The sequence below is a fragment of the Anopheles stephensi genome, unplaced genomic scaffold, assembly GCF_013141755.1.
Source record: "Anopheles stephensi strain Indian unplaced genomic scaffold, UCI_ANSTEP_V1.0 ucontig2, whole genome shotgun sequence".
Taxonomy (NCBI): domain Eukaryota; kingdom Metazoa; phylum Arthropoda; class Insecta; order Diptera; family Culicidae; genus Anopheles; species Anopheles stephensi.
In genome coordinates this window covers 109453-123467 of record NW_023405124.1, presented here as the reverse complement: position 1 = coordinate 123467, position 14015 = coordinate 109453, and the positions used below count along the sequence as shown (strand labels likewise).

The following is a 14015-nucleotide window of genomic DNA, read 5'->3' as shown; positions in this document are numbered from 1 at the left end:
TGGAGTGAAATTTAATTAAACGCACACACACACACATTCATGCATGCATGCTCGTTTGTTTTTGCATTAGAAAAGGTTGTGGCTTTCTGCCCAAAGTATTCGCCTGGCGTGTGCATAAAGCAGAGTTTTTTTTTTGCATTCCCACCATCGAAAGATAGCTTTGAAGATGATCTTTAAGTAAACTTCAACCTCATGGTACGATCCCTGTTCATTAATAACTACCGTCGGCTTGCAATTATTTCAATCCACCTAAGTGGGTGTTCGGTGCGGGAAAATACAAATAGCACCACACGAACACATCCATTTGAGCCTTCCTCCATTTCCCAGCTCGCTCTCATCCCATTCTCTCGCTTTCCACCCACCACCATAAATAAAGCCTTAACCGGATGATCCTCACCCTTGGACGTGTCCTTAAACCCGTCGCTTCCCGGAGGGCTTTCGAGAGGACGGAATAGGGGCAACACTTTAACGCTACCGAAAAACTTAACCATTCCAACCTAACACCTCACACAGCACAGCCAGAAAGTGTCGCACAAAGTTTTACGCTCCCTATCTAAACAAATCTTTCGACCATAACCGGCCCCGACGGGAAGCTCTCAAATGCTTTGGCTGTGCGTCTCTTAAAACCTACCATCATATCTTTAACGAGAAAAGCTCGCCACACAGCCAGAGACACACACACACGCACATAAAGTACGGTGACTAGGCGTGGTAGGTCAGTACGAGTTTCACCCGGCCCTGAACTAACTTCCGCCGCTTCCTCTACCCTTCCGCCCCTTTGATGGGGTGTCTAATGGGTGAGGTGACAAAACTATTCCACTCAACCGGAGAATCTTGTCGTTACGGGATCATCTTTAATAAAGTTTTGAAAATTTAATTGAATACCGGCGGGAACCTTCCGAGCCACCGAGCCACCGCTCAGCTCAGTCCTTTCGACCGTTTTTCGTCCTCAGGTGGCTTGCTAGTATTGCCTGCAACCTATGACACTCTGGGGGCTTTCCAAGGATGCATTTTGCTGATAAGAAACCGTGTGTATGGGCGTGTGAATTTACGAAGGAAATTAAGTAACTTTTAAATGCAATACTTTATACGTACGAGCCGTGTGGGTCAGCTATTTAAACGGCACTTGTGAGGGAGCTTTATGTGCAAGTGTTTGAGAGAATAATCTTAAGAATTTCAATGAATTTTTATTTTTTTATTGGAGTGAAGTTGGTTTTCTTACTTGATAATTGCTAATTGATTGATTTGTGAGTGTTCTTTTATGCAATTTTTCTATTCTTAAACCATTCTTTAATCGTAAGAATACATTTAAGCGAATTCATCCGATCTTTACCTTCGGGGATGTGTGCGGATTGCCTAACTATAAAGCGCAAACAATCTCTCTGATTATTTAAAATCTTAAAGACATGCTAATGCCTCAAACTCCAAGATAAATCTATCTCGCCAAAAGCTTCAGTAAAATACAATCCCAAGTTATCTCCTCGTCTTAAAATTTGCCCCATATTCCGGGGGAATATATTTCCATTCCTTGTAGTAAGCGGCATAATATACGGCGACAAACTAGGAACATCAAATTGAGCTTTCGCGTTTCAAGCTAAAGGCTTCAACAAAACCATAAACACGTACGAACACCACCACTTCCTGTGCCGATACCAAGAATTAATTAGTATCACGCTGGTTTAGTGGTTTAGAGGGAAGCAGATGAAGCGAGCGATGATGAGTGGAGAGGCTTCTAGTTCAATTAATTAGCCACTCTCAATTTACTCATAACAAGCTTCCACAGTAAATCGGTTCCATTTATGATGTACTGCTCTATACAAATAGACTTGTCTTTTGATGTTGTGGTGTGCAAATTATCCTCCATGCAATCGAAAACTTTAGCACCCGTTTAGCAAGAGACATCTTCATCAATCAATGGTTAATTATCTTCGAAGAAATCAAAACAAGACTTTTAAATTAAGTCTAAAATCTCGAGGAAGATTGAGTAGCTTTGACTCGCTACTGCAACGGTTTTTACTCACATCTACCCATCGAAAGCTTGCTCTGAAGTGTTTTTATGCTTTCGCTAGAGCATCCTTTATCATCATCACTCCGAGCGCTCTGTCAGCGTTCGGGCATCGAACACTACTAAAACATGCTGAAGCACACACTTTTCACACACCATTCAATCAGCAACGAACACATCCTTCGACCGTTTAAAGCACAAACCGAACAAAAAAAAGTATCCTCATTCAATCTCGCCCCACAAAACCCCCAAATCCATTCCAAATGTCACCGACGGAACCGACTGATCCGCGATCGGGACCGAAGCTCACCCGCTGACAACCACACAATCGAATGAACCCATTTATCTGTGCTCACGGTTTGTGGTAAAAAGCTCACCGTACGAAAACCGAGCACGAAACTCTCGAAAGGAAGACAAAGCCATGTTTCATGATGGAAAGAAAAGCTGCCAGCTGACATTCCACTGCCAGCGATGGAACTGTGTGTGGTGTGGATTGGATTTTTACAGCTTTTCCCACCCAACGCGGGGAAAGAGTTGCACCAGATCGGACTGAAATTAAAGCAATGCCATCGGACCGGGAATCCCGTCGGTGAATGTGAAGTATTTTAATTTAATGTTGCACGTACGATGACAGTGCGCTGGATGGTGAAATCTTTCTGGAACCGCAACGTGAAACTATTCGAAGCATCACATCACACATTCCAGTTTCCCGGCCAATTGCAGCTAATCAAACTGATGTCAGATGCATGAATCGCGTGAGGTCATCATGCTGATACGGCTGATGAAAAGGGGCATCATCAAACGAGCAGTCCGGCAAAGCAGCTAAAGGTTGTGATGCATTCTTCAAACGAGAGTCCAATTAATGATCCGATGCTTATTTGTTTCACTTTTATCGAGCACACGATACGCAAAGAAAACTCGTGTCGCTACTCAAAAGCATCAAGCGATCTAGCTTTGCTGCTCCGGTCACGTTTCAAGCCAGCTTGCTACCGGCGTTGTTCCTTTCCTTTTTTCCATTCGAATCCTTTCTAGTACTCATCCACATCAGAGCAATCTTTTCATCCTGACTTTTTCCCCTATCTCAGGATCAATCTCGCGAGCGCATTGTTTCTTTCCGTATGTCGATCCGATTAATTGATTGAGGGTTCATAGCCAAGCAGATCATCAACGTACATCACCGGCAACCAGGCGGCTCCATCGGTACGCACCGGCCGAAGCAATGCACGTGCAGCAATTGCTCTGCTCTGCGTCGAAACCATCGAATGCACCCGAAATCAAATCACCCACGTGAAGCATTTCGCAACGCAAACCGCGAATTATCGCAGTGCGCTTTACGCTTCGGGCTGCACTCGAATGCACTCTCATCATTTATGAGTTTATGAGCCGACAGTGAGCCGAGTGACGGTCGGTTCGTACGTTTGCTTTTCAGTTCAGTAATTTCACGTAGCTTCCGTTGAGGGGAAAGCTCAAAATATGATTTTTGGCGAGGGGTTTCGGACCGGTGCAAGATACACGCACAACGCTCAACAACAAAAGAAAGCCAGAATCGGAAATCCGACATGAAGTGATCAGTGTGAAAGCCCGGGAAAGCGGAGACCCGAACGATCTGATTGGCTATGAATACTAAATACACACAAAGGCTGGTTGTTTGTTTGTGTACGAGTTTGAATTGATCCGTGCACTGGATTTGATCGAGTGGATTTGCCTAATGCATGATTGATTGGGGGAAAAGAATCTTAACGTCCTGACAGATTTAATATCTGCTCTAGAAAAAGGAAACAGGCTATCCATAATTTTTATAAAATAATCTTTTTTTACATACATTAATCAATCAACGGTATTAATTACGGATGCATTAAAAGGGGCCGAGCGGAAATTCGATTTAAAAAAATCTAGCTGTAACCTTCTGCTGGTTCAGTTTCCTTCATTACTTAAACGAAAAGATACAAGTTTTAAATTGAATTTAAAACAATTAGCAACTCTCAATAATGCGCCACACATAAAAAAGGTTAAGAACAAATTATCAAACGTTTTACATTGATCCACTCTAGCTCCGCTTATTGATATGGCTTCCGCCGGCTCACATAATCCCGAAATCCACCAGAACACAGTTTAACAGCTTTAGCCCGGAAGCTAATCAGATTCGTTGTCAGATTTTATTCGAAACATACCGTTAAGCTCTTGCGTTCCGAGTGTTGCAAAATGGCTGCAGAAATAATACTACGCTTCCTAGTGATCCGTTTAAATAAAAGCCCGTTTACATGAGCTGCACCTCCACCCGCCTGCACCAAGAAAACCGCCCCTTTTCCCTGGCTAGATTTACTACGTGAAAAATGCTAAACGTTACAAAACTGATTTCTCACTTTGCCCGTTTGTCTTCTTCCAGTGCAGAGCAAAAACCTCAGCCACGTCTTTCTCAGTTCGCTTTTGCGTCTAGCACTAGCTGTTTCACCGAGCACTCGTGTGTGTTTTTTTCCAAAACCAACGCTCCCGAGTTGCTCAAATGACCTGTATTTTTGCCGAGCCGACCTCATTGGCTACCATTAGCAAATGGGGGAGGTTTCGGGTCGCCCTGAGACAACCTTGCCGAAGCCCCGAAGTCGACGAACGGGGCCTCCGTCGACCTAGGCAAGGTTTCAGGTCGTAACACTGCGGCTTACATGCAGGCAGAGGACAGCTGGACTTCACACGTTGCACTTGATGCGGCATGTATCTTGTACCACCGCCCCCCCTGACATTCCCCGAGGTCCAATGTCCAATTTCACACTCTGCCCCCACCCCACCACTACGCCATTTTGTGTCGTTATTGCCGTAACTTACCCGGAAAAGTCCGGCCAGGTGATTCGTTGCTTTCTGTTGTTTTTTTCCTTTCGGTTCTGTAAAGCAGAAACTACGGTAGACGACGTTACTGACTGCAGTCCAACGTAATCCTTTTTAAGTGACTTATCTTCGTCCCAAATGGGATGGTGCTTGGCGGCAAGCGGACGTTACGCAGGGGAAAGGCCGAATCGAAGAAAAACGGTCGTTTTTCCATTATTCTGGGAAAAGACGCTTAGCCTTGCATGGGCGAGCAAGTGGCGAGCGAGTGAGGAAAGGCTATTGGACATTTCCACCTTCACATGCACAACTGCCGGTGTAAAGCGGAGGGCGAGCAGGCAGACAGCTCAAAGTGGAAGTGGAACGGTGGAGGCATAAAACGTTTTGCACATTGTAGCTGGTGCAATTAGTTTTATAGCTGCCTCAAGTTGCAAAACCGGCCGAGGTTGCGAGCGGGCGAAAAGGTGATGAAGGGAGAAAGGGAGAAATGGGAAAGGCTCCGAACAAATGGGAGGCCATTCGTACCATTTAGCACCGATACAGTGTGTGCCGGGTGCCCGGTAATCGGATATTGCATTTTGCCAGGTGATCGGCAGTAGTACTCTGTGTAAATAGTAGCGTGAACGGAACGAACACACAGTGGCCTCGGTCAGTGCGATGACTTTTTGTTTCACAGTGCATTCGGCCTCGGTAGCGTAATGATTTTCCCCGTCGCATGCACTGGTGGAAAGGGTTCGGGAAACAGGCATCAAGATCAGTTCGGTTCGAGGAAAAATGCCACTGGTGAGCATTTCTCACCGCCAGTACCATGACAGATCGGTGCGATGCTGCTCGTCAGATGCCTGAGCTGCTCAAATTCCTTTAGGAATCAATTATGAATAGCACCGATCGCCGTACGGGCGCATTCACACGAAAGGTCTGCCAGTTATGTGCAGTGCTGCTTAAAAATCATCCATCAAGGTGATTAGAATGAGAGGGGGTTGATTTAATCCTTGCGAGCACGGCATCCAGCATCAGTATCATAAATTCCTATATTAATTATCCCGAGCCGGGAAGCATCGAGGATGTGCCACTTTCTTGGACCGAGTTGAATGGTGTGAGGAATGGAAAAGGTGACTTTCTTAACGAGGAAAGCGAGTGTGCAATAATTTATCCCGCGTGAGGAATGTTTCATATCACATGGTTTGCATTGCTGTGCGTTCTTGAGGCATGGAATGCTAACATTATTGGAATTGTTAAACTCAAATGTAGAAGTTTTGTATAGAATTAAAAATGTAACGTATGAAGTAAAGAAGAGTTGATATGGCCCACGTCTAAGCATTAAAATGTTAATGTTTAAATCAATATTCTGAATCATTGAGAATCTGGTATATTCTGGAAAACAGAAATAACAAGCTAGATAATACTGGAGCGCTGGATGGTGAAATCTTTCTGGAACCGCAACGTGAAACTATTCGAAGCATCACATCACACATTCCAGTTTCCCGGCCAATTGCAGCTAATCAAACTGATGTCAGATGCATGAATCGCGTGAGGTCATCATGCTGATACGGCTGATGAAAAGGGGCATCATCAAACGAGCAGTCCGGCAAAGCAGCTAAAGGTTGTGATGCATTCTTCAAACGAGAGTCCAATTAATGATCCGATGCTTATTTGTTTCACTTTTATCGAGCACACGATACGCAAAGAAAACTCGTGTCGCTACTCAAAAGCATCAAGCGATCTAGCTTTGCTGCTCCGGTCACGTTTCAAGCCAGCTTGCTACCGGCGTTGTTCCTTTCCTTTTTTCCATTCGAATCCTTTCTAGTACTCATCCACATCAGAGCAATCTTTTCATCCTGACTTTTTCCCCTATCTCAGGATCAATCTCGCGAGCGCATTGTTTCTTTCCGTATGTCGATCCGATTAATTGATTGAGGGTTCATAGCCAAGCAGATCATCAACGTACATCACCGGCAACCAGGCGGCTCCATCGGTACGCACCGGCCGAAGCAATGCACGTGCAGCAATTGCTCTGCTCTGCGTCGAAACCATCGAATGCACCCGAAATCAAATCACCCACGTGAAGCATTTCGCAACGCAAACCGCGAATTATCGCAGTGCGCTTTACGCTTCGGGCTGCACTCGAATGCACTCTCATCATTTATGAGTTTATGAGCCGACAGTGAGCCGAGTGACGGTCGGTTCGTACGTTTGCTTTTCAGTTCAGTAATTTCACGTAGCTTCCGTTGAGGGGAAAGCTCAAAATATGATTTTTGGCGAGGGGTTTCGGACCGGTGCAAGATACACGCACAACGCTCAACAACAAAAGAAAGCCAGAATCGGAAATCCGACATGAAGTGATCAGTGTGAAAGCCCGGGAAAGCGGAGACCCGAACGATCTGATTGGCTATGAATACTAAATACACACAAAGGCTGGTTGTTTGTTTGTGTACGAGTTTGAATTGATCCGTGCACTGGATTTGATCGAGTGGATTTGCCTAATGCATGATTGATTGGGGGAAAAGAATCTTAACGTCCTGACAGATTTAATATCTGCTCTAGAAAAAGGAAACAGGCTATCCATAATTTTTATAAAATAATCTTTTTTTACATACATTAATCAATCAACGGTATTAATTACGGATGCATTAAAAGGGGCCGAGCGGAAATTCGATTTAAAAAAATCTAGCTGTAACCTTCTGCTGGTTCAGTTTCCTTCATTACTTAAACGAAAAGATACAAGTTTTAAATTGAATTTAAAACAATTAGCAACTCTCAATAATGCGCCACACATAAAAAAGGTTAAGAACAAATTATCAAACGTTTTACATTGATCCACTCTAGCTCCGCTTATTGATATGGCTTCCGCCGGCTCACATAATCCCGAAATCCACCAGAACACAGTTTAACAGCTTTAGCCCGGAAGCTAATCAGATTCGTTGTCAGATTTTATTCGAAACATACCGTTAAGCTCTTGCGTTCCGAGTGTTGCAAAATGGCTGCAGAAATAATACTACGCTTCCTAGTGATCCGTTTAAATAAAAGCCCGTTTACATGAGCTGCACCTCCACCCGCCTGCACCAAGAAAACCGCCCCTTTTCCCTGGCTAGATTTACTACGTGAAAAATGCTAAACGTTACAAAACTGATTTCTCACTTTGCCCGTTTGTCTTCTTCCAGTGCAGAGCAAAAACCTCAGCCACGTCTTTCTCAGTTCGCTTTTGCGTCTAGCACTAGCTGTTTCACCGAGCACTCGTGTGTGTTTTTTTCCAAAACCAACGCTCCCGAGTTGCTCAAATGACCTGTATTTTTGCCGAGCCGACCTCATTGGCTACCATTAGCAAATGGGGGAGGTTTCGGGTCGCCCTGAGACAACCTTGCCGAAGCCCCGAAGTCGACGAACGGGGCCTCCGTCGACCTAGGCAAGGTTTCAGGTCGTAACACTGCGGCTTACATGCAGGCAGAGGACAGCTGGACTTCACACGTTGCACTTGATGCGGCATGTATCTTGTACCACCGCCCCCCCTGACATTCCCCGAGGTCCAATGTCCAATTTCACACTCTGCCCCCACCCCACCACTACGCCATTTTGTGTCGTTATTGCCGTAACTTACCCGGAAAAGTCCGGCCAGGTGATTCGTTGCTTTCTGTTGTTTTTTTCCTTTCGGTTCTGTAAAGCAGAAACTACGGTAGACGACGTTACTGACTGCAGTCCAACGTAATCCTTTTTAAGTGACTTATCTTCGTCCCAAATGGGATGGTGCTTGGCGGCAAGCGGACGTTACGCAGGGGAAAGGCCGAATCGAAGAAAAACGGTCGTTTTTCCATTATTCTGGGAAAAGACGCTTAGCCTTGCATGGGCGAGCAAGTGGCGAGCGAGTGAGGAAAGGCTATTGGACATTTCCACCTTCACATGCACAACTGCCGGTGTAAAGCGGAGGGCGAGCAGGCAGACAGCTCAAAGTGGAAGTGGAACGGTGGAGGCATAAAACGTTTTGCACATTGTAGCTGGTGCAATTAGTTTTATAGCTGCCTCAAGTTGCAAAACCGGCCGAGGTTGCGAGCGGGCGAAAAGGTGATGAAGGGAGAAAGGGAGAAATGGGAAAGGCTCCGAACAAATGGGAGGCCATTCGTACCATTTAGCACCGATACAGTGTGTGCCGGGTGCCCGGTAATCGGATATTGCATTTTGCCAGGTGATCGGCAGTAGTACTCTGTGTAAATAGTAGCGTGAACGGAACGAACACACAGTGGCCTCGGTCAGTGCGATGACTTTTTGTTTCACAGTGCATTCGGCCTCGGTAGCGTAATGATTTTCCCCGTCGCATGCACTGGTGGAAAGGGTTCGGGAAACAGGCATCAAGATCAGTTCGGTTCGAGGAAAAATGCCACTGGTGAGCATTTCTCACCGCCAGTACCATGACAGATCGGTGCGATGCTGCTCGTCAGATGCCTGAGCTGCTCAAATTCCTTTAGGAATCAATTATGAATAGCACCGATCGCCGTACGGGCGCATTCACACGAAAGGTCTGCCAGTTATGTGCAGTGCTGCTTAAAAATCATCCATCAAGGTGATTAGAATGAGAGGGGGTTGATTTAATCCTTGCGAGCACGGCATCCAGCATCAGTATCATAAATTCCTATATTAATTATCCCGAGCCGGGAAGCATCGAGGATGTGCCACTTTCTTGGACCGAGTTGAATGGTGTGAGGAATGGAAAAGGTGACTTTCTTAACGAGGAAAGCGAGTGTGCAATAATTTATCCCGCGTGAGGAATGTTTCATATCACATGGTTTGCATTGCTGTGCGTTCTTGAGGCATGGAATGCTAACATTATTGGAATTGTTAAACTCAAATGTAGAAGTTTTGTATAGAATTAAAAATGTAACGTATGAAGTAAAGAAGAGTTGATATGGCCCACGTCTAAGCATTAAAATGTTAATGTTTAAATCAATATTCTGAATCATTGAGAATCTGGTATATTCTGGAAAACAGAAATAACAAGCTAGATAATACTGGAGATCAACGTTTGATAGTCCATTCTTTACTACGGATAGACCATGGTCTACGACCAATGGAGTTGAATGCTATTTCCCGTGAATTCTACATATTTGAACGTTATTAAAAATTGAAGATTAAGGCCTCAAAGCCTTTTCTGAAAGGAATATCCTACGACCAAGTTTCAGAACTTTATCTGTGGAAGAACAATGACACATACCATTTCCAGCTATTAAGAGAAGCTACATCCTGCTGCTTCAATGATATCCTCTTTGTGGTCAAATCAGACTTAATGGAATCCGTTGGCTGATCGTGTCTAGATAATGTCTCCTAAAGGCCCGGAAAGCTCATAAAGTCTTTTTGGGATATTTAAATGGACAGAGGAGACAATTAAGGTCTTCAAATCGAACTAGAGCGATAGCTTTGATACCTCCATTGAAAAGTGAATTCCGAGTTGCTGGATTGGCAAACAAATTATTTGGACTGTGAGCTGCATCGAGGACTTCGACAACAGGCCAACATCATAACTGGCAAGCTTAAAATATTTGTTTTTTTTTTTTGGAGAGCGGTTTCTAATGAATCAATTTTGTTATAGTATGTGCACATGAAATTTAATGACTACTATCTAAAATCCAGGAATGGGTAAAAAAATCTAAGATTAAAATTAAATGCAATTGACTAATTTAAAATAAGGATACAAACCATTTTGTATAAGAGAAACTTTTTTCCTACCCGATACATAATACATCATCCATCCATTTTAGGGAGTTCTTTCGGGATTTCCTCCAACAAGCATTTCAGTAGGAGGCCCTAACAAGTGGACGCCATTGTTTCTACTGCGATACACTCACGTACATTCACACACACGCTATGATTCAAAATGGCTTTTCTATCAAAGCGAAGATTCTTCCACGCTATTTGACAAAACGTAAGCCGGCTACAAGGAGCGGACCCCTAACAAAAGGATAAGCAAAAACCGATCCAACCAATTGCTGCATTACTTGCCAGGCATTCACTCCAATATGTGTGTGTGTGTGTGTGTATGTGTGTTTTGTTCCTTTTCCCTTTTACATCTACTTTAGCCCTCCAAAATCAACCCTTACAGCACACCCGCAGTGCGAGAGCAAGAGACGAAGACGACCTACGGGTAACTGAATACTCCACGCAACCCATACAACCCTCTCCGAACGCACGTGCTCGCTTCCATTGATTGACGGACAGCGTGCAAGAAGAGTTCGTTTTTCGTGTGTGTGCCGATATTCTTCGCTTAAAACAATGCCAACCCTGCATGCTATCGGAGAAAAACGCGCCCGTCCTCCACACGGTGAACGCGCGCGCGGTTACGCCACTCAAAACGGGAAGGTCTCAAGTGTCGAACGATTTTATAACGCCCTCCGTCTTCAATCGCAATCGACTGAATCGTGCTTCTTCGGGGAATTGCATGCGAGGAAAAAGAGGCGCCCTCTTGCACACACACACACACCGTTGTTCCCTTTATCGTTGTAAATAGAAATGAAACCATTTTGTTCGACACGTCCTTCGACGGCCATTGCCTTCCGGCGCTGAGCAGTGCCAGTCGCATGGCTTCGCCGGCCAAGCTCAAGTGCATCCTGCTGCAGCGGTTGCAGCTGCTCGCTGTTCAGCATCAGGAGGAGCGTACGAGACCTTCGATGGGGTGGGTGATGTTTAGCACAACAACAAACACCCAAAACAGGGCCCATGCTAAATGGTCCGAAAAAAAAAAATCCCCACCACGGATATTTAGCCACACCCCGTTTACGGGGATGGTATTCAGATTTTTGCCCCTTTGTTTTAAACATTTTTTTTGCGTTGTTGTTATCTTAAAATCCCTTCTTTTAATAGTGTACTTGTTCGCTACTTTTATCCTCACAAGTGTCCATACACACACACACGTACACAGAGTATGAAGCTACACGTTACAAGCAAGGATCTAGGAGAAGAAACCTCGAGTAGGAACCGAAAAAAGAAGAAGCCCATCATTTCACATAGGGTATAAATTATTATAAACCAGCACAGCACACACCGAAATCCCAGTGCACAACGGCTCGGTCGGCCCGTGTGGACGGACGGACCGAGTGGCAAATCAGCAAATTGAAACCACCTACCTCCGTGATGGCGCAGATGGAAGGGCCCGTTGGTGGTGCCACCGCAGCACGGTTGCTCGTAGTACGAGTTCCATGTATTTTCATAATCTCCCTGCACTACGCCCGGAAGGAACAGTAGCCCGAGCAGCAGCAGCACCACGGTCGGCACCATGACCAGCAGCATTCTCGGCCGGTGAGTCGGTGTACCCAGCGTGCTCGGCGCTCGTCCTGATACCACCGACGCTGATGCTGCTGCCAAGGATGAGTATGATGATGTTGGTAACATTGTGGTAATGTTTCTCGGATTTCCAACCCGTGCACGGCCACTCCACGGTGACCACCACACACACTCACACACACACACTTCAGCAGCACAAACACTCAGCCGCTACTTCCTTCTTTCACTTTTTTGGCCCTAACGCGGCTCTTTTTTGGCTTAACGTCGACCTCTAAAATGTCGACTCTTTACTACCTCGACACACTGCATACATCCACACACACACACACACACACAAATGCACACTTAGTGGGAATGCTCACTCGTTTACGCCCCGGATTGGCCGCTTCTCCACTGCGTGCACGATACACACAATTCGATATGGTTTCGAAGGCTTTTTGGGGAAAATTAAATACCGAACTAAATGCACGCTGCCACAGATGTACGGTCGCGTACGGTCATTGTGAATGTTACGCTACAAACTAACACCGCGGACTATGCTGGGAGGAGATCCGTATCCGATTCTCTTCCGGAACTTTACCGATACTCGTTGAATGCTGTGTTTAGAACTAGACCGGAAGAAAGTTAATCATCGCGAACGAGGGGGAGAGCGAGAGGACACACGGTTTTAATCCTTCAAAATGACAGCTGCCAAAATGACTCCGTTTACGAAACTATGTTTACCATATGTTCTGATGTCTCCTCTGGCAAGGTCCTTGAAATTTCAGCAAGATTCTCTGAAGCTATTTTTGAACCTCACCAGTATAAGCATCCTACTCACGCACATCTCACATCTGATAGACTCCGTACTAAGAACGACGCGTGACAAGGCCTTGTTGTAGGCAAGCCTTCATTTGCTTCTGCTAAGGAAGGCAGTGCTAAACTTTCCGCGAAATATTCATTCACTAACATTCGCCTCCCATTCAGCACGCTCTGTTCTCAATGGCTCGCGTTGCTCGACTTGATGCCCACTGCATCAAACCGTTTTGCTTTGCACCACAACAACACCGAACGCCATAACACACCCTCGCGACCCATCGACTTCCACCCGCACACACACGCACACACGCTCCGACACTTCACTCAAATTACGGCTGTCGAAAAACGGGCCTGTCTAATGAAATTCACTTCGATGCCTTCGACGCTGGAACACATTAAACATAAGGTACGGTTTAAGGGAATGTTACCACCGTCATTCCCTTTTGCGCGAGCTCCCACTCCGTTCAATCTCCTGCCAGCCACCCTTCACATCGGTCGTCTTTCGTGCCCCTGCACGAACGTAGCCAGCTTTTGCCGTCAAGAAAGCTGGCCCTTCGTGGCCGGAAAATGCGAGTGGGCTACGTACCTGCAGCGCGAAGATACTTTGCACACCGAACTTTTGGGGAGTTTTTTTTCCCCCTTTTCCTGGGGGTTATTGGTATTGGTGGTGAAAATGCGTTTGCTGCCGCTGGTTCTGCAGCGGATGTAGCAACGGTAATGGGCTATCCTCGCATACGCTAACACCGATCAAAAAACACGTCCAATCCCGACCGAGTTTTCAAACAGACTGACTCCGTGCGGCGAACGGTTGCGTCCGCTTCGTGGCGTTCGAACCGGCGGGATGCTTCCAGTCGCTGCAATATGGCCCATACGCACGCACATACACACACACGCGCGCGCTGACATCGTCCCTTCGTTTCGGAAAGAAAAGATGAACCACCCAACACGCTATACCCGGATCGGATCGGGAAACCGGGCAAGTTAACGTGAGATGGCGTGGAAAATGGGTGAGAAAATTTTCTTCACAAACTCATCCACCCTTTTTCACGCTCGCACGGATTGCATCTCACTACTCACACTCACTGCCATTTAACTCGAGTGCCGACGCTTTGTTGTGGGAAATTTTTCCGAC

At 45.8% G+C, this 14015-nt stretch overlaps 1 protein-coding gene across 1 annotated transcript in view; it reads right to left on the bottom strand.

The window, feature by feature from the left end:
• LOC118515884 (semaphorin-2A-like) overlaps window positions 1–13654 on the bottom strand; it is a gene marked incomplete at its 3' end in the record, with an annotated part of 55759 nt that extends 42105 nt beyond the window's left edge. The window contains exon 1 of the mRNA XM_036062073.1: window positions 11929–13654. Coding sequence (XP_035917966.1) covers window positions 11929–12193 — 265 coding nt within the window. The remainder of the gene's footprint in view (window positions 1–11928) is intronic.
• Window positions 13655–14015: the final 361 nt, after the last annotated feature.